This window comes from Prionailurus bengalensis, chromosome D2, assembly GCF_016509475.1.
Source record: "Prionailurus bengalensis isolate Pbe53 chromosome D2, Fcat_Pben_1.1_paternal_pri, whole genome shotgun sequence".
Lineage (NCBI taxonomy): Eukaryota > Metazoa > Chordata > Mammalia > Carnivora > Felidae > Prionailurus > Prionailurus bengalensis.
The window spans coordinates 51,705,992-51,727,038 of NC_057351.1; the positions used below are offsets into that span (position 1 = coordinate 51,705,992).

General features: G+C 37.9%; 1 protein-coding gene across 3 annotated transcripts in view; it reads left to right on the forward strand.

The window, feature by feature from the left end:
• Positions 1–21,047, forward strand: part of TNKS2 (tankyrase 2) — a 68,326-nt gene that overhangs the window by 31,467 nt on the left and 15,812 nt on the right. For 2 of the 3 annotated variants that reach the window (XM_043596967.1, XM_043596969.1), the window contains 9 exons: positions 2,301–2,472; positions 5,444–5,523; positions 9,575–9,720; positions 11,353–11,518; positions 12,403–12,622; positions 15,226–15,335; positions 16,328–16,516; positions 18,950–19,202; positions 19,915–19,997. In XM_043596967.1, the coding sequence (XP_043452902.1) occupies positions 2,301–2,472; positions 5,444–5,523; positions 9,575–9,720; positions 11,353–11,518; positions 12,403–12,622; positions 15,226–15,335; positions 16,328–16,516; positions 18,950–19,202; positions 19,915–19,997 (1,419 nt within the window). The remainder of the gene's footprint in view (positions 1–2,300; positions 2,473–5,443; positions 5,524–9,574; positions 9,721–11,352; positions 11,519–12,402; positions 12,623–15,225; positions 15,336–16,327; positions 16,517–18,949; positions 19,203–19,914; positions 19,998–21,047) is intronic. The other variant, XM_043596968.1, reaches the window with a different exon arrangement.

A 21,047-nucleotide genomic window follows, 5' to 3' on the forward strand; every position in this document is an offset into this window, starting at 1 on the left:
CTTCTCTCACTCATGTCTTCTGTTCCTTGGTTACCATGATACTCTTGTTATCCCCAGCCACAGTCTTTCTTATTCTCTGTTATTTCTGTGACTAAGCCAAAGGACTTGGAACAGAAGGAAGTAAATTATTTAAAAAATTCGACTCCCCATTCATAGCTCCCCATATTGGGAAGTCAGTATTCTTTAGTTGACATTTGTATACAAAGCATTTTATTCTTAGAATACTTATGTTTTCATCAGGCTAGAGATCATCACTTGTTACCCAGGAACTTTAAAAAATACCACTCAGTAAAAGATACACATGGCATCCCAGATTGGAAGAGATGACAGTCATCTAATTCAACAGCTCTCACAGTTTTTAGCCACAGAACCTTGCCTTTTCCAAACAGAATCTTGAGTAGAAACTCATTATGTAACAAAGAATGGAGCTGCTCTGAATGAAAGGAAAAGAAAGGAGTAGAGACCCTTTAGCCCTTGGGTGGCCCCAAGGCTCTTCCCTAAATGTGCTTTGCCAGAATAGTTTTCTGATCTGTCCTTCTGTGGGATCCCACTCAAGGAATCACTCAGAATTCTTTCTACAATTTCTTGTTTGTGTTTCCTTTCACTGTTCTAATTTCTCTTTGATTTGGGGGAATTCTTGATAATGTATAATCTCAGTCTTTCCTATTGTAAATTACTGAATAAAATAAAGTTTATTTCTACTTGACTGCTTGGCATATCTCGTCTGTTCTATAACTTTTCATAGATTGCTTTTTTCATACATGTGGTGCATTACTAGAAGAATATCTGGATACATACTAAATTTGAGTTGTGAAACTCAACGAAGCAATCTTGATGAGGGTGACAAACTATCCAGGTGTGTTCAGGAACTGTGGGATTTCCAGAAACAGGATTTTCGGTGCTAAAACCAGAGAAATCCCAGGCAAACCAGGACAAGTTTGTCACCCTGATCTTCACACAAAGTGGTACCCAAATAAAGTTGTCAAGTGGGATGTATTTCACATTTCAGTGAGTTTTGTTTTGGGAATAAATAGATTAATTGTCCTGAGCATTTTAAATCAGTTTTCAGTTTCCAAAAGCATGGAGACTAACTCTCTATAATCTAGTTTGAGATTCATTGAGAAAGTCTGAATATATTCCTGTTCAAATATTCTCCAATTCTATGAATATGAATTGGATGTGTCTCAAATCACACTAGTGGCCACAGGATTGATTACTGAGGAACTTAATTTCTCACTTATGTTTAAAGAATTACTTCCCTGGTAGGGAGGGTTGCAGGTAGAGATGAGATGGGGGAATTAACATTTTACTATGTTGTTTTATTACATACCCATCAGTTTCTCCCTCTGTCCATAAGTGTATATATACATATTACATATTTCAGAATAATTTGCAAATTGCTATACACTTCTCCCTAAATATTTCCATATAGGCATTATCTAGAGGTTAGTATTTGTTTACAGGTTTTGGTGGGATTTAAAACTTACGTGCACTGAAATGCACAAATCTTAAATGTACGTTTGCTGAGTTTTGACTAACGCATAACACCTGTGTAACCAAAACTTACCAAGATATAAAATGTTATTTCATGGCAGAAGCAGGGCCCCATCCAAGGCAATCTCCACCCATAAGGCAACAACCATTCTGATGATTTCCTATATAGATTAGATTTGCCTGTTCTAGGCCTTCATGTCTATGGAATCATACAATACATACTCAGTGTAAGGCTTTCTTTTCAGTATATTTTGGAGATTGATCCATGTACCAATAGCTTGTTCCTTTTTATTGCTTAGAAGTATTCTGTTGTGTAAATGTATGTAATGTGTTTGTGTATCTATACAGATTATATTTGGATGATTTAAAAAGGTAGAAGATTAAGCCGATAGGAATAAATGTTTTCAATGCTAACTTAGTCTCTGGCTTTGTTACTGTCGTGTATCTTGAGGGTTAGTCTCCGCGTTTCTGGACCTCAGAGATCTTTAAGAACACACGAGTTAAACTTTTTTAGGCAGTGTCTACCTCAAAATGCAGTAAATTTACTAATACTTTAATGTCAAACACAACTGTTATTCAACATTTCCTGCTTTTAACCCAAAAAAAGGTCTTTTCTGGTATCGGCCTTCATGAATTAGTGAATTTATGCTCTAGATTTGAGCAAAAACACTTGTTTTGGCACCAGATAAGAGGCTTCATAAGAGAATAATTAGGATTTTTAAATCAGTAGCAAGTGTTAAATTCATAATTGGATGGTTTTAAGTTTTGTGTTGCAGGCTAATTTTGGCTTTGTCTGCATTGTTAAGGTTAATGCCCTGGATAATCTTGGTCAGACTTCTCTGCACAGAGCTGCACATTGTGGTCATCTGCAAACCTGCCGCCTACTCCTGAGCTATGGGTGTGATCCTAACATCATATCCCTTCAGGGCTTTACTGCCTTACAGATGGGAAATGAAAACGTGCAGCAACTACTTCAAGGTATTAAATGCTTTCATGAAATCAACTTTTTAAAATTATCCTTTAGGGGGGCGCCTGGGTGGCGCAGTCGGTTAAGCGTCCGACTTCAGCCAGGTCACAATCTCGTGGTCCGTGAGTTCGAGCCCCGCGTCGGGCTCTGGGCTGATGGCTCAGAGCCTGGAGCCTGTTTCCGATTCTGTGTCTCCCTCTCTCTCTGCCCCTCCCCTGTTCATGCTCTGTCTCTCTCTGTCCCAAAAATAAATCAACGTTGAAAAAAAAAATTTTTTTTAATAAATAAATAAATAAATAAAATTATCCTTTAGGGGCGCCTGGGTGGCTCAGTCGGTTGAGCGTCCGACTTCGGCTCAGGTCACGATCTCACGGTTCGTGAGTTTGAGCCCTGTGTCAGGCTCTGTGCTTGACAGCTCAGAGCGTGGAGCCTGCTTCGGATTCTGTGTCTCCCTTTCTCTCTGACCGTCCCCCGTTCATGCTCTGTCTCTCTCTGTCTCAAAAATAAATATATGTTAAAAAACAATAATAAAAATAAAATTATCCTTTAAATTTTTTCACATATTACATGGGAGTTGGTAGTAAAAAGAAAATGTAGAATTTGGCTGTTATTTCATAACTATTTCTACTCAGTGCTCCAGATGTCATGAAGTCTTAGTTATGATTTTCCAATAGTGTTTTCTGCCCAGTTTCTCTTAAGTTTTTATCTAGAAAACGTTTAAGAGTGAGCTATAATAGTTGCTATTTCTTTAAAGAAAGGAAAACATAAAAAGGGAGGTGTCTCTTAGTTGATCCATAATGATAAATAATACTCTAAAGACTTGCCCTACCGCTTCACTGTTTTATTATCTCCTTCATATATGAGGCATGTAGAATTTGTACCAGGTAACCAGCTATTTGACTTACTAAAACATTTATTGAATACCTGCATATTCATTACATTTTTAAATATTTAGATCAAATATCTACATTTTGCCTAGGTTATACGTTTCAGCCTAAAAATCTGGTCCAATAAATTTGAAAGTGACTTTGACATCTCAGGGCTCAAATGAGAAGAAATCTAACAGATCAAGCCTCTTATATCTTTAACAGTCACTTTTGATGATCCTTATGCCTGTGGTCTTAGAAACCAGCTTTTGAGAAAAACACTGAATAGATGAAGGCAGGTTGGTAAAACCTCCTGGAAACTGCCAAAGCTGAACTAACTACAAGATTCTTTGAAGATTCTCTTTAGTTCCCCGTATACGATATGTTTGTTCTGGCGTCAGGTTTGGGGTTATAACACTGGTCCTATTCACTTGCATAGTGACGGACATTTATAGTCTTGCTAGTTTTGTGCTAAGCGATTTCTTACCTTTCCAGCGAGTTTCTTAAATTATCAAAGTAGAATTTCCAGGTCAAAGGATAACATGTAATTGTTGAATCATCTTCTAGAAAGGTTTTTAAGTACCATTTTATACTCCTACTGACAGTGTATGACAAGACCTGTTTGTCAGCGCTAGTATGATTCTTAATCTTTTTGTTGGGTGAATGTGTGTGAATTTCAGAAGTAATAGATGCTTTTTTTTAATGCAAAATATAGAAATATTGTCAGGGTAGCCTCCCCCATTTCCACCCTGCCACTAATGGATAAAAAAGAAAAATCTAGTATTGCAGTATTTTAATTTGCATTTCTAAGATACAGGTTGCAGTATTTTTTCCTTTTTTTTTTTATTTGCCTTCATAATTTTATTTTTTTTATTTTTATTCTTTTTATTTTTTTTTTTAACGTTTATTTATTTTTGAGACAGAGAGAGACAGAGCATGAACGGGGGAGGGTCAGAGAGAGGGAGACACAGAATCTGAAACAGGCTCCAGGCTATGAGCTGTCAGCACAAAGCCTGACGCAGGGCTTGAACTCACGGACCGCGAGATCGTGACCTGAGCCGAAGTCGGCCGCCTAACCGACTGAGCCACCCAGGCGCCCCTTGCCTTCATAATTTTAATGTTATGGTATTGCCTGACATATTTTTCCTAATTGATTTGGGTCCTGCCTTGGTGTACTACTCTAAGATGCTTTTTTACTCCAGGTATAAAAATATTCACTTAGATTGTCTTTGAGTATTTTTAAGGTTTAATTTTTTATCCTTCAGTCTTCAATCCATTGGAATTTTTGTTCTAAGATACAAAGTACATGTTTTCTTTCTTTTCTATGAGATTTTAAGTGAGCTATAAACCAAAATTTCAGACCTGAAGATGACTTTAGTTATCTTCTAGTCGATCTTTTCTCTTTTTAGAACTGAAAAAATCTGAGGCCCTTCACCCCAGTTCAGATAGCTAGTTAAAGGCAGAACCGTGGTTAGATCTCTGGCCATTGCTCTCCTAATGTAAAGCTTTTCCACCATCCAGTGGCCTTGGTTGTAGAATATGCCATCTTTCATCTATTTTACATTCCGTTATATTGTTTAAATCACAGTTTATAGTTGTTATTCACATTTACATACATTTTGCCTGTTTATATGTATATAAACATTTTGCCTGTTTATATGTTTAATGTTTCCCAAAATTCTTTTTTTGTCTCGAGAAAGTTTTTAACAGTGTCTTTTTTTTTTTTTTTTTTTTTTTTTTTTAAATTTTTTTTTCAACGTTTATTTATTTTTTTTGGGACAGAGAGAGACAGAGCATGAACGGGGGAGGGGCAGAGAGGGAGACACAGAATCGGAAACAGGCTCCAGGCTCTGAGCCATCAGCCCAGAGCCCGACGCGGGGCTCGAACTCACGGACCGCGAGATCATGACCTGGCTGAAGTCGGACGCTTAACCGACTGCGCCACCCAGGCGCCCCTTTAACAGTGTCTTAATGGTTTTCCCCTACTACCTTGGAGATTTATTATGTAATCTACCAAACTGCAAAAAGAACTTTACTTTGAGATAAGATGCCTCCCTTAAAGCTTGGTCCTACCTTCTAAATAAGAGCTAATCACTCTTTCTTTCTCTGTTTTTAGAGGGCATCCCATTAGGCAATTCAGAGGCAGACAGACAATTGCTGGAAGCTGCAAAGGCTGGCGATGTAGAAACTGTAAAAGTAAGATATGATCTTGTGTTTTTGTTAACTTTTGGGTTTTATTTTCACGGTGTTTAATGTATCTATACTGTTGTAATGAAGAGCCTAGTTATGTATATGTGCCTTGTTTTAAAAGGTAAATAATGAGGGACGCCTGGGTGGCTCAGTCGGTTAAGCGTCCAGCTCTTGATTCCAGCTCAGGTCGTGATCTCACAGTTCACGAAATTGAGCTGACGGCACAGAGATTCCCACTCTCCATCTCTCTCTGCTCCTCCCCCACTCACAGTCTCTCTCAAATTAAAAAAGACAAAACCCTTTAAAAAAAAAAAAGGTAAATAATGATAATCTAGTTCTTCTCTCCAAGTAAGGATCATTGTGCAATGAAAAACTTTAGTTTCACATTCATCTCAGTAAATACCTCACAATCACAAACTTAAGTAAACTGCATGTTTATGGAAGTACATTTTGTTTAAAGCACCTATTCATTTGTCCCTTTAAAAGAATAAGATAACAAATTATTGTCCATTGTTTACATGACTCATAAAACAGGAATGGGAAAAAGAACTAAACAGTGTGTCACCGTGTCTACGTATTTCTTCTGGTTTCATTTCTTTGCCCTTTTCTACCACTGTGTTGTCACTTTTCGGATCCACGGTCTCCTAGTAATCTTCAGTTCATCTAGCCAGCTTCAGTTCGTACGCGGCCCATCTCCTGTGGTTATCCTCTGTTGAATTACCCTTCTTCACATTTTGCTTTACTTTTTACCATAGAGTCATAGGTAGTAGTTGAATGCCTGTACCAGATATTTCTGTTACCTACAGAAATGGTATATCCCAGTAAATAACTCAGAGCCTAACATTCTGAAAGAGCAAGACTATTTTTCAATTCACCTAATATAGGTTAAAATTAACATGTTTTATGAATTAAATAATTCTTCAGTAATGCAATGGGTGTTATTTTTTCACTGTTGCCCTCAGACTTTTTCAAAAACAGTGCTGGTCCTATTTGAGGGAACAGTGATAGGTAATAAGTTTTATAAACTAAATTTGTTGATGTGTGACAGAAGTAGCCAAATAAAACAATTTCACTGTATTTCTTTTGTGTCCTCAATCCTGAACAGACTCACCACACAAAGATTTCCTGAGAATGAAATATGTTGGTGTCATCTGAACTTGAGCTCTAAGGAAACTTGTTCACTGTCCTTTTAAATATAAAAGAGACCTCTGAAAGTTGATTTAAATGTGCATGTAATCTTTTCCTGCTGCTTTATGTGGGTAGATAGTAGTATAATCATCTCCAAGTAACTTTAGATTTTATTTTTTAAATAATTTCATTTTTCAAAGAAAAAAAACACCACTATAATGCAGTCTTATTGTTTGGTATGTTTTATATTTACATTCTCATTCATTTAAGTAGGAGGTTAAATAAGATACGGAAAGGAGGATTTGGTTTCTATTACTGAATACTGCTGACTTATAGAAAAACAAGTCACTTGAGTTAAAAGTAGTGAGCTGGTTCTTTTTTTTTCTGGAAAAGTGATTTAAAAAGTAAAAGCAAGGTGCCTGGGTGATTAGTCAGTTAAGCATCCAGCTCTTGGTTTCAGCTCAGGTCACGATCTCACAGTTTGTGAGTATAAGCCCTGCCCCACACCAGCCTCTGCACTGGTGGCACAGAGCCTACTTGGGATTCTCTGTCTCTCTCCCCCTCTCTGCCCTTCTGCTCGCACTGGCTCTCGCGTGCTCTCTCTCTCTCTCTCTCTCTGTCTCAAAATAAATAAACACTTAAAAAAATTAAAGGCGGGGCTCCTGAGTGACTTAGTCAGGTAAGCATTGACTCTTGATTTTGGCTCAGGTCATGATCTCACAGGTTTGTGGGATCAAGCCCTGAGTCAGGCTCTGCTCTGACAGCATGGGGCCTGTTCGGGATTCTCTGTCTCCCTCTCTCTCTCTCTGCCCCTCCCCTGTGCATGTGCTCTTGCTCACTCATTCTCTCAGAATAAATAAATAAACTTTAAAAAAAAATTAAAGTCAACTAGTTAAAGGGCTACCAGCTGATTTGAGTGGGGGTGAGGGTGCTGGGTTAATTTTAAACACTTGGGGCGCCTGGGTGATTCAGTCAGTTAAGTGTCCAACTTCAGCTCAGGTCATGATCTCACAGTTTGTGAGTTCAAGCCCCACGTTGGGCTCTGTGCTGACAGCTTGGAGCCCGGAGCCTGCTTTGGATTCTGTGTATCCCTCTCTCTGCCCCTCGCCCACTCATGCTCGCTCGCGCATTCTCTCTCTCTCTCTCTCTCAAAAATAAACATTAAAAAAATTGTTATTCATTCACTTACATATATTCAAGAGCATAAAGCTATATCCAGTATATATAATAGTGGAGACTAGACTTTGTTTTTGTAAAGATAAAAGGAGTCCAGAGCAAGAGATAAAGAGAAGAGATGGGGGCAGGAATTGGACTTAGAGAACAAAATAATGCCATTGGATTGAGGAGAGCCCTTCCTTTCTCATTCTCTGGGAATAAGAATTAGGCCGTCTTCACTTAATCTCTGCTTTTAAAATCACCTGATGGTAATTTATTTCCACAGCCTTCCTAGTCCTTATCTGTCCGTAGACAGGGGACTTGGTGTGAATCACTGGGACAGTGACATGTGCATATTACCCAATGAACATTCAATTATGTGTTCAGTTGTGTTTGTTTAAATACATCAGGCTAGATATTTCTTCCTAGGTGTTAGAAAACTTGTCTCAGAGTATACAAAACTAAACCGAGAGGTAGGGAGTAAAGTGGCTGGTGATAACTACCCAAACTAGCAGCACATGGCACATGTATTAAAAATATTCATTTTTCAAAGCCATGAAATACTGTCTCAAATGCAACACTGAATCTGTAGATCTGTCAACCTCTTGCTTGAAAGTGTAAAAAAGCTTTATCAGTCCTCTGATTAAACCCCCTGAAGTTAAACCCATGGATAGCTACCTACTTTGGTTTATTAGGCTTAAGTTATCCCTGCTTTTAAGGTAAGATAGTAAAAAAGTAAGAGTTTTTACTAATATTGATATTCTTTGGACTTTTTTTAAGCACCACAATTTATTATGTTTCTTTTTTCCCCCCAAACATTTGTACTTTTCCTACAAGCATGAATAAAAATGTTATTCTTACAGCTTTTCTCATTTAGGCTTCCTCATCTAAAGCAAAGAACGCAAAAAAATTATTTGACTCTTTTCTTAATTTTCCCGAGGATTATAAGTGTAGTTCCTTGACTACAAGCATCACCTGGGAACTTGTTAGAAATGCAGGTTCTCAGGCCTCACCCCAGACACACTGAATTAGAAAATCTGGAGATAGGATCCAGTATGCATGAAAATTTGAGAACCCCTGTCTAGAGCAGTACTTCTAGAACTTGTAGCACTACAGACTGTAGTGTGCTTACAGATCATCTCGGGATTTTGTTAAAATGCAGGCTCTGGCTCCATAGATGAGGGTCTGAGATTCTGCATTTATAACAAACCCCAGGTGATGCCAATACTTCTGTGACCCGGTCTACCTCTACGTATATTTGCCATGAACGATTGCTGATAATTGGTACTTTAGATTACCTTTGTGTAAATAGTAGTAGTGATAATGATAAAATTTACCCACTAGCTTTAGCCTCATCTTTAGGCATAGATGAGAAGACCAGAGGGATGGATTCCCTATAAATGACAAGGTAAAATAAGAATATAATTCCCTGTAAATGACAAGGTAAAATAATGGGGTGTATGGGTGGCTCAGTCAGTTGGGTGTCCAACTCTTAATATCTCAGGCTATGATCCCAGGGTCGTGAGATTGAGCCCTGTGTGGGGCTCTGCGCTGACAGTGCAGAGCTTGGGATTCTCTCTCTGCCTTTCTAACTGCCCCTCCCCAGCTCTCTCTCAAAATAAGTAAGTAAATTTAAAAAAAGAAAATAAGTAGTTTCTGAGAATATTGATTTAATGAGACAAGAAAATAAATCAGACATTTGAAATTTCTACTAAACTAATGAAAACAAGTCAGGATAGTCAGCATCATATGTGTACTGTGTTCCATCCTACAGAAATTGTGCACTGTTCAGAGTGTCAACTGCAGAGACATTGAAGGGCGTCAGTCTACACCACTCCATTTTGCAGCTGGCTACAATAGGGTGTCTGTGGTGGAGTATCTGCTGCAACACGGAGCTGATGTGCATGCTAAAGATAAAGGGCAAGTACCAAGAATTGCTGTGGCCTCTTTTCCTTTATCTGACCTTTCTAGGAAAGTGTGAAAAAAATTTTTTTTGAAAATCTTTTTCGGATAGTTGGGTTGGTAGCGCTTTTATTTTCAGAGAAGTCTGTTACCTAACACTGGCTTAAATGTAGCTTCTTAATTTCAGTTAAGATTTTACGAGGGATCTGGGGCGCCTGGGTGGTTCAGTCGGTTGAGCGTCTGTCTCTTGATTTGGGCTCGGGTCATGGTCCTAGGATTCTGGCATCAAGCCCCATGTCCAGATTCTCTCTCCCTCTGCCCCTCCCCTGCTCGCACACTCTTCTCTCTCTCTCTCTAAAAATAAGTAAGTAAATAGATTTTATAATGGTTAGCATTTATATAAAGCCTTATTTGTATAATGCTTTGTAATCTTATAATGACTAAGGAGATGAGTGTGTTTGATTTTTAATATAGTGAATTTTTCAGTATGCATTGAGGATATTTGAATTCTTCCTGTGTATTTTTCTTCAGAAGTATACAGTTCTCAATTCTAGATAGTCTACAGGTGTTTGTTATATTCTCTGCAATTTAAAAAATTTTTTAAATTTCCTCCCAGACCCTCCAAAAATAATTCCATTTCTGTTTTCAAAATATTTAGGTTCTATAAAATAATAATAAGCAGTGTAATCTCTTATGCAGTTCAAGAAATATGTCAGGGGTGCCTGGGTGACTCAATCAGTTGAGCGTCTGACTTCGGCTCAGGTCATGATCTCACGGTCTGTGAGTTCGAGCCCCGCGTTGAGCTCTGTGCTGACAGCTCAGAGCCTGGAGCCTGCTTTGGATTCTGTGTCTCCTCTCTCTCTGCTCCTCCCCCACTCATGCGTGCGCACACGCTCTCTCTCTCTCAAAAAAAAAGTTTAAAAATTTTTAAAAATAATAAAAAGAAATATATCAGTTATATGTAATTCTAAGTTAAATCTGTCTTTGTGGGGGCGCCTGGGTGGTGCCACTGGTTGAGTGTCCGACTTCGGCTCAGGTCACGATCTCAAAGTTCGTGGGCTTGAGCCCCGCATAGGCTTTGTGCCAACAGCAAGGAGCCTGCTTCAGATTCTCTGTCCCTCCCCTGCTTGCGCGCTCTCTCTCTCTCTCTCTCTCAAAATAAATAAATATCGAAAGATAAATAAATAGTGCCTGAGTGGCTCAGTCAGTTGAGCGTCTGCTTTTAGCTCACGTCATGATCTCATGGTTCACAAGTTCGAACCCTGTGTCAGGCTCTGTGCTGACAACTCGGAGCCCGGAGCCTGCTTTGGATTCTGTGTCTCCCTCTCTCTCTGCTCCTCCCCTGCTTGTGCATGCGCTCGCTTTCCCTCTCGCTCACTCTCTCAAAAATAAGCATTTAAGGCAAACCATAAGAGACTCTTCAAAACTGAGAATAAACTGAGGGTTGATGGGGGGTGGAAGGGAGGGGAAAGTGGGCGATGGGCATTGAGGAGGGCACCTGTTGGGATGAGCACTGGGTGTTGTATGGAAACCAACTTGACAATAAACTTCATATTAAAATAAATAAGCTTTTTAAAAGATTTTTTTAATAAAAATTAAATATATATATATATCTTTGTGTTGCATTCCTTATGTAATTTTTCATTTCAGAGGCCTTGTACCTTTGCACAATGCATGTTCTTATGGACATTATGAAGTTGCAGAACTTCTTGTTAAGCATGGAGCAGTAGTTAATGTAGCTGATTTATGGAAATTTACACCTTTACATGAAGCTGCAGCAAAAGGAAAGTATGAAATTTGCAAACTCCTACTCCAGGTATATTTACTTACTATGGACTGGGTTTAATTACATAGAATATGTTTATATTTCTAATAACTTTTAATATAAACTTAAACTTGTAAAGGAGTATGAAACAGCTAATTCTCTACCTCAGTTTCAGAATAAATGTCATGAACACTTGTATATCTTAATCTGCTAGGATGTTTACCACACACAGGTTTATTATATAAAGTCAGCTATCTTCATGTAACAGTTCTCTGATGATTGTCTTAATTTTTTCTATATAGTACTTTAGCCTCAAGACATTTGATGGATTGTGTAATTTATAAGCCAGATTTATTTGGCACTAATAAAAGTGATAGTACTGGTTTAATACAGGTACCAGTGTAGATATTTTACACTAAAAACAAAAGTTAGAGCACTTGGCTGGCTCAGTCAGTAGAGCATATGACTAAATTAAATCTATACTTTATGTCAGTGTTCGTGAAAATTAAAAATAGCATACATGAAAGTCAGTTGTTAATGAAATACTACCTTATTTTGAACGTAATGTAAAATTTTTATTAAATTGCATTATAGGGGTCCCTGGGTGGCTCAGTTGGTAGAGCATGCGACTCTTGATCCCAGGGTTGTGAGTTCAAGCCCCAAGTTGGATGTGGAGCCTACTTAAAAAATAAAATAATAATAGTAATAATTTAATTGCATTGTTAAAGCCCAATAATATTTAACTGCCTCTGTATTCTTTTTATTATAATTTTCTGTGTACTAAATCAAATATAACAACCATGTTCATCTTTAAGGTAGAGTCTCTCCATATAAAATAGGATAGGTTTTTTTTGGTATAGTTACATTGACTATTTTCTTCTTGACTAAGGGCAAACTTAAGCTAGTACCCCTTTGTCTATTTTTCACATGCCCAGCATGGTGCGGACCCTACAAAGAAAAACAGGGATGGAAATACTCCTTTGGATCTTGTTAAAGATGGAGATACAGACATCCAAGATCTGCTTCGGGGAGACGCAGCTTTGTTAGATGCTGCCAAGAAGGGTTGTTTAGCCAGAGTAAAGAAGTTGTCTTCTCCTGATAACGTAAATTGCCGTGATACCCAAGGCCGACATTCAACACCTTTACATTTAGCAGGTAAGTGAATGAAGTTGCATACCTTTAAGCTGGTGACATCTAAGATTCATTTTATTGGAGTAAAATATTTCCTGCAAGTAAATTTAAAAGATGCAACTCAGATGTCGTCTTTTACCACCGTTATACCTGAGTATATTTGTACAGGGCAACTGTATTTCATGTTCACTTTAGTGCTAGTGTGTTTCATTCGGTAAGAACAATTGAAAGAGGCTCTGCCGGTCACTATAATTTTTAAATCCTCTTTGGTGTTTGAGTTTTGGCCATATAAACTTGAAAAATTAGCCTGCTTGAGCCAGCTTTCCTCCTCGTGCTAAAGCTCTCCACCCTTGGGGTAGCTATTAAGCACAAGCAGAAAAAAATCTTAAGACTAAAAAGTTACGTAAGCCTATTGCCAAAGTAATTTGTTGTATTTGTTAGTCCTGCCATAGGAAGGTACTGGAGGCTTCAACAACAAACTTTTTCTCACAGTCTGGAGATCAAGGTGTTGGCAGGATTAGTCTCTCCTTGGGCTGCAGATGGCCACCTTCTTACTGTGTCGTCACATGGCCTTTTCTCTGTTGTGGGCACATGCCTGGTGTCTCTCACAGTATGTCCTAATCTCCTCTTATAAGGACACCAGCCAGGTTGGATTAGGACCTTCCCTACCAGCCTCATTTTAACATAACTACCTCTTTCAAGACCTCATCTCCAAATACAGTCCCATTCTAAGGTACTGATGGTTAGAGCTCCAACATAGGAATTTGGGAGACAGTTAAGCACATAACATTTTTACAAGTTTTCACTCATGAAATTGGCACAGTGCAATTGCTTTTTAGTGCAGGTGTACAGCCTGGTTTCTTTAGCTGCGTGGAAGATGCTAGGGAACGGGCCGTTAAAATCCCTGAACTTACCGCTGTTGCTTCATTGGTGTCACATTAAAGGCATAATTTGACTCATACAAGTTTATCTAAATATACAGAGTTTAGAAAGAAAAATAAATCAGAGAAAAGAGTAATGCAGGTGTTTCTGCCACTTTGTGTAAAATGGGAGATGGATGTCTACTCTTATTTTTTTTTCCTCTCTCTCTCTCAGTTTATGTTAGTCTCATAGTGTGAATAACTGAGTGTGCTCTTAGTATTTAAAAGACAATTTGGGGGATGCCTGGGTGGCTCCGACTGGGTTAAGCATCCAGCTTACGGCTTCGGTCATGATCTCGTGGTTCATGAGTTTGAGCCCCACGTTGGGCTCTGTGCTGACAACCTGGAGCTTGCTTCAGATTCTGTGATTCCTTCTCTCTGTGCCCTTCCCCTGCTCATGTTCTGTCTTTCTCTGTCTCTCGAAAAATAAACGTTAAAAAAAATTTTTTTAAGACAATTTTGGTGATATGTGATTTTTACCTTTAAACTTTCACCACCTGTAAGTTGGGACCCCACTGTCCAAGGAAAAGAATTACTCTATGTCTTTAGAGAATTTTGGTAGTGATAACCACAAGTGCTAACATGATGACAGAAAGCTTTTATACTTCCACTGGTAATCAGGAGTTTTTCATCCATACAAGACAGGATGTGATGTGACATCCGATTTGAATTATGATGTGTATATTTATTTATATTAGCTCTTCTGTATCTTTATGGTAGCTTATCTAGAACATTTAACAATAACTATTTAAATCTGTGTTGTCTTTGTAAGTGGTAAATAAGTTGTATATGCAAAACATTTCTGCCTCCTTGTGCAGTTTTATAACTTGAGACCTGAGAGAACTTTTGGATTCATTGTAATACTTAGTTTATGGTAGTTCTGTGGTTTTGTTTCTCCCTTCTTGATCTTAAATGTTTTGGCTTTAAATCCTTTAGCAAAAGAATAAAAGCTACAAAAAAATAAATGTGAATAAGATATTTTGAACTATTTTAAAGTTTCAAGTGATACCTGGTTTTATGTTGGCAAAGTTCCCAATTTGCTTTCAATCTATGATTGTGTGTCAAATAAGATATACTTTACCATAAGACTATGTACTAAGATAACTAACAGTTCCCAGTATGACAGCTAAGAAGTTATGGTATATTTATAAAATACTAAGTTTCACTTCATGGCTTTAGCAACATTAGGTTCTACTATCAGACACGCACAGGTGTATATCCCTAAGATCTCACTCTACAAAAAGCATGTCTTTGCAGCCTTCCGGGAAAATGGAGTCTTGAGACCCATGCTGGTGTGCTGTCTCCTATTCTGCTGGCCACTTGTGTTTCTAACTTGGCTTTTATATGCTTAAATGCCTTTTATTTGTAGCCCTTGAGACCATGTACCTGAGTACAGGAAGTTGTATATAACAACCATAAAGGCAGGGACTTAGGTAGGTTTTAAAAGGAAAGATATTAGCAAATCAGTCAGTATAACTTTTGAGAGGCTGTGGAATGCATATCACTGAAAGCTTCCAACTTGAGACCAGTGGGCAGTTTTTTTCATAAGATAAAGTTTTAATATATTCTAGTGGAGAATTTTAGATTTCTGTAAACTTGCTTTATTTTTCAAAGCATGTCTATGCTTTTTATACAGATATATACAGACACGTAGATTTAATTTTTATATTAACAAGTGGAAGTAATTTTAATTCTTTTCTAAATTAGCTGGTTATAATAATTTAGAAGTTGCAGAGTATTTGTTGCAACATGGAGCCGATGTGAATGCCCAAGACAAAGGAGGACTTATTCCTTTACATAATGCAGCATCTTACGGGGTAAGTTCTTTTATATTACCTTTAAAAAATCTCTAAAATTTTCAGGGCGCGTGAATGGCTCAGTCAGTTAGGCGACTGACTTCGGCTCAGATCATGATCTCACAGTTCATGGATTCAAGCCCAAGTTGGGCTCTGTGCTGACAGCTCAGAGCCTGGAGCCTGCTTTGGATTCTCTCTCTCTTTCCCTCTCTCTCTCACTCTCTCTCTCTCTCTCTCTCTCTCTCTCTCTCTCTCTCTGCCCCTCCCCCACTCACACTCTGTCTCTCAAAAATAAATGTTAAAAAAATTTTTTTTTAATCTCTAAAATTTTCAAAGTGGAAATCAATATTGCAGTTCTCAAAGGGCATTTAGTTTGACTTTTTCGTTTTATAGAGGAATAAATATGAGGGCTAAAGAGATTAAATAATGTCCAGGTTTCAATTCTGAATCTGTTGTAAGCTTGCTCTGTGACATGCAGCACATTTGTCATTCATTTTATTATCTTCCTTAGCACCTCTTATTTTCAGTGAGATGTTAATGATTTTGTTTATTTGTTGGTACCAGGAAAACCACTGGTACTCCTAAGAGTCCATAGAGATTCAGGTGCATTGTTCCTGAGTTTATAACAGCCCTAAATATTACAATTAGTATTGACCATTTTCAGTAGGTGTAGTTTGAATAATTGGGGAAGGTTGCTGGTTTCTAAACTGATGTTCAGCAGTTACAACACTTGGATAAATGAGAAGTTGTTTAAGTCGCATTCATTTATTTAGTTCCTGTCCTGTGTAGAATTCTTAAATGTTTTCTGATTTCTCAAGTTATTAAAATGTCTACTGTAATTTTTAATCAACTACCCATAAATTATGATGTTGGGGAGAAACACGATTTTTTTTTTTTTTTTCATTTCCAGAGTAGGTTTGAAAATATGGAAAAATAAGTATGTAGCTAGTTTCTTCTTAGGAACTAAAATGTGATAACATTTCAGACTGTAACAGGAGTATTTTCTTTTACAGCATGTAGATGTAGCAGCTTTACTAATAAAGTATAATGCGTGTGTCAATGCTACGGACAAGTGGGCTTTCACACCTTTGCATGAAGCAGCCCAAAAGGGACGAACACAGCTTTGTGCTTTGTTGTTGGCCCACGGAGCCGACCCTACTCTTAAAAATCAGGAAGGACAAACGCCTTTAGATTTAGTTTCAGTAAGTGATGGACTCTTTGAAAAATCTCAGTGCTTTTCTTAACTTTTTAATGTTTGCTTGGTACATATAAAATATCTTTATGGTGAATGTGGCAAAATCTTTTTTTAGCTCAGTTTAAATATAGGATTTCTTTGGTGTTAAAATGTAATATGTAAATAATAGGACTATCAATGAGCTGTTGTATCCTGAGTGCTTTTGGAAATAGGAAAAAGAAGTATGAGGTATAGCTGCTTACGTTAATTTGGAAATAAAATTTCCAAATACAGGCCCTCAGTGAAGGCTGTTAAGGGGCATACTGTGCAAGGTCACATAGGACACTGGTCTTGATGAATTTCCCCTCATTGCCCTCAGAGTGCTACAGCCACAAAGCCTGCTTCTTGTCAGGATTCCAGTTCCTCCCACACTGCCTGTTCCCAGAGTTCCGGTTCCGTGCTTACTTCCCCAAAAGTGTTCATAAAACAAGCTTGTTCCTTAAGTTTTTGGGGTTGTGGTCCCCCCCCCCCCCCCCCCCCAGGGGAACTCATGTAGGAGTCTCTGTTGTAGCCTCCACTTCCTCTTTGGCCAGTGTGACACAGGCTCCTCTCTCACCTCTACCACTGAGGAAATTGGCCAGGGCACTGGAGGGAAAGAGAGAAGAAATTCTTGTTGAGATACAAAGGAAAAGCAGTCCCTTAGATTGCTTTCTACTGAGAGAGATTTCACTGTCACAAGTTACACTGAGAAGCTGATTCAGTTCAGCTTCATTGGGAGTTAAGTAGATTTTTCTCAGCAGGCTGACAGCCCAACCATATTTGTAACATTTCTTCAGGGAAGTGTCTTTCCAATCCCAAACTACCTTGGGAACGCACTTTTCTAATTCATTCCACCCATCTGTTAGTCCACCAGACATAATTGACATGAAACAAAGTGCTCTAGAGAACAGGTGTGGGCTTTAGAGCCTAACAGACTTGCCTTAGAATTCTGGCTACCACTTGTAGTTGTACGGTCTTTCGCCTTGCCTAATCTCTAAGCCTCAGTCATGTCATCTATAATGGGGGTGAAATGTCTGGTTAAGGGGTGCCTGGCCAGCTCAGTCAGAAGAGCATGCAGCTCTTAATCTGAAGGTTGTGAGTTCGAGCCCCACATTGGGTGTAGCGATTACTTAAAAATAAAATTTTTAAAAAGAGAGAGAGAGAGAGAGAAAGGGAGGGGGAGAGAGAGAGAGAGAGAGTGTGTGTGTGTGTGTGTGTGTGTCTGGTTAATACGAGAATTAAAGTAATGTACTTAAAGTCCCAGGCATGATAGCAGATACATAAAAAGCACCCCATAGATGATGCTAATATTATTTTAAAATGTGGGTGCTGTGGAAGTCCTCAGACTTGCGAAGAAAAAAGATAAGGATTAAAATAGGCAATATAAATGTGATTAACCATGAAAACAAGTACTGATTTACTTCTTGCTATTAGTGTCTTGAGCATTGTGAAAAAAAATAATATATGTCACTAATTAAGCAAATTAAAACTAGTAAATTTGAGGATTTTTTCCCGTACTAGTAGATTTGATTAAAATGGTTATCTTTGTTTTCTCCCCCCCAAAAATAACTCAATTTTAAGGATGTATCACTGAATATTTTCCAGGAAATATAAACACACCATGTAGATTCAAGTTCCATGTAGATTGAATAAGAGTAAAACCTTGGTTTAGGAGCATAATTCGTTCCAGAAACATGCTTATAATCCAGAGCACTTGTATATTAAAGTGGATTTCAAGAACCGTTGGCTCCGTTTTGATCATGTGATGTTCAGCATCACGTACTGCTCATCTTGAGGAATGCTCACAGAACAAGTTACTCGCAATCCAGGGTTTTACTGCTTCTTTCAGAGTAATTGCGATAGTGTTAAAAAATTCCTACCTTTTAAAATTGCTGTTACTATAGGGGCGCCTGGGTGGTTCAGTTGGTTAAGTATGTGACTTCGGCTTAGGTCACGATCTCATGGTTCATGGGTTCTAAGAGCCCCACGTCGGGCTCTGCTGACAGCTCAGATTCTATGTCTCCCTCTCTCTCTGCCCCTCCCCTGTTCACACTCTGTCTCTGTCTCAAAAATAAATAAACGTTAAAAAAAATTAAAATTGCTGTTACTATAATTCATTTCAGTGCTTTGCAGAAAATCATAGTATGAAAGTTAGGGTTTTTTATGCTTAGCCACATTTAACAGGTTTGTTCTTATTCTCTGTGTCTTGGAAGAGATGTTCTGAATTATGTTTTATATTTAATAACAGCTTAGCTGGATGTCACTTATTTGCTTTACTTTTTAAAATAATCATTTTTATGTTATATGCAGTTCTAGTGCAAATCTGAGTTTTTGTCATATTTTTTAATGTATTCTGTTGGGTACAGGAGAATTTTAAAACTTGCTTATCACAGATTTAATCTCTCTCTGACACACACACTAGGCAGATGATGTTAGCGCTCTCCTGACAGCAGCCATGCCCCCTTCTGCTCTGCCTTCATGTTATAAACCTCAAGTGCTCAATGGTGTGAGAAGCCCAGGAGCTACCGGAGATGCTCTGTCTTCAGGTCCATCCAGCCCATCAAGTCTTTCTGCAGCCAGCAGTCTTGACAACTTATCTGGGAGTTTTTCTGAACTGTCTTCAGTAGTTAGTTCAAGTGGAACAGAGGGTGCCTCTAGCTTGGAGAAAAAGGAGGGTGAGAATAACTTTCTAACTTGTATTGTAGCCGCCTAGTTGTCATTTAGAATGCAAACAAGTCATGTTTTAAATACAACTGTTAGTATCAGATTAATTAGCATAGCCTTAACATTTTAGTCTTTCATTGTTTTCTTTACATTATGCTTTCAAAAGGTTTAGATGGCTTGTGCTTGAGTAGTTATGCCTTTACCTAGTCCAGTATATTATTAGAGTTAGGAAATATCTTTACTCCATATCAGAATACCCAGTTGTGAAGATCTTTTTTTTTAAAGGAAAGAAAAAGCATACTTGCGGTCTCTATAAAGCTGTTCTCTTTACCTTTTACCTGTCAAAATTCATCTCACCTTATGTAACATTGTGGAACTTGTTTTCATAAACTTTTTTGTGAAGTAGCTTATATCCTCAAAGATAAGGAAACTTTTTGAGTGGAAATATAATTGACACACTAGTTTCAGTATGGGCACTTATTTTAAAGATACAGTTAAAAATAAATTTTTTTAAATGAAATGTTTTTTTTAACCTGAAAGTGCCCCATTGGCTGTTTCTTCTATGATGTTGAGATTTTGTAGCTTTCTCTTTTTGCAATTTTTGATGCAATGTTTTGCTTCGTCTTTGCATTCTTGATGTGTATAGTAATACCACATAACCTTGTTGCTAAAATGTTGATATACCTTATTCTGTTTGTTTGTTCTGGACTTTTTATCTTCCAGTTCCAGCAGTAGATTTTAGCATAACTCAATTTGTAAGGAATCTTGGGCTTGAGCACCTGATGGATATATTTGAGAGAGAACAGGTGAGTAAATGAATTGATTTGCTTGGTTTGGTGTTCTGTGAGACCTCAAGAAAAAATTAGGACATCCTTGAAGTGCCTTAAACCATTCAACTGTTTGTGGGGAGAGGAGAATGTTTTTTTAAGGGACTGGAAATCAGTTAACTCTTCTAATTGGGCTTGATCTTGGAATTTCTGCTTAGTTTATTAGCACATAAAAATGGACTCTCATGAAATAAGAAGTACATTGAAACAAATGAAAATACACATTCTTTTAAGTGCACATGGGACATGCGCCAGAATAGGTCACATATTAAGTCACAACATCAGGCCTCAACAAATGCAAAAAGATTGAAATCATACCATGCGTATTTTCTGACCACAGCGCTTTGAAACCAGGTCAACCATAAGAAAATTTTTGGAAAGACCATAAATACATGGAGATTAGACAACATGTATTCAACAATGAATGGGTCAACCAGGAAATCAAAGAAGAAATTTAAAAATATATGGAAAAATGGACTGTGGTGTAGTAATAGTAAAATAGCTTTCCCAAATGGAAAGCTTAGCTTATTTAGCCCTTAAAATAAGTTATCCTTGAGCTTGGTTTGTTTAGTTCAGTTGTGTCACTCATTGCCTGCTCTGAGTCTGACACTTCGCTAGCCACTATGGGAAGGTATATAGATATGCTAAGTATGTATCTGGGCTTTTCCAGAGTAGTCCCAATTTATGCCATCAGAATACTGGCGTTTTTTCTTTTTCTTTTTTTCTATTTTTTTGGTTCAGAAAACATAGTTAGTGTAGACTTGTACTCCTAAGGAACTTTTGATCTACTTATGGAGCTCTAACAACATATGAAGAAATAAGTTTTGGGCATAGATTTTAGAAATTCAAAGGGGAAAAAAAGGTTATTGCAAGCTGGACTACTCAGGAAAAGTTTCATGGGAGACGTATAAATAAAACAGGATCTTTAGAATGTCCTCAGTTTCACAAAGTGGAAATAAAATATTAGAGGGTAAAGAAATAATTTGAACCCTGAGGCACAAGTACCAGTTAGCATAGTCTGGAGTCTGG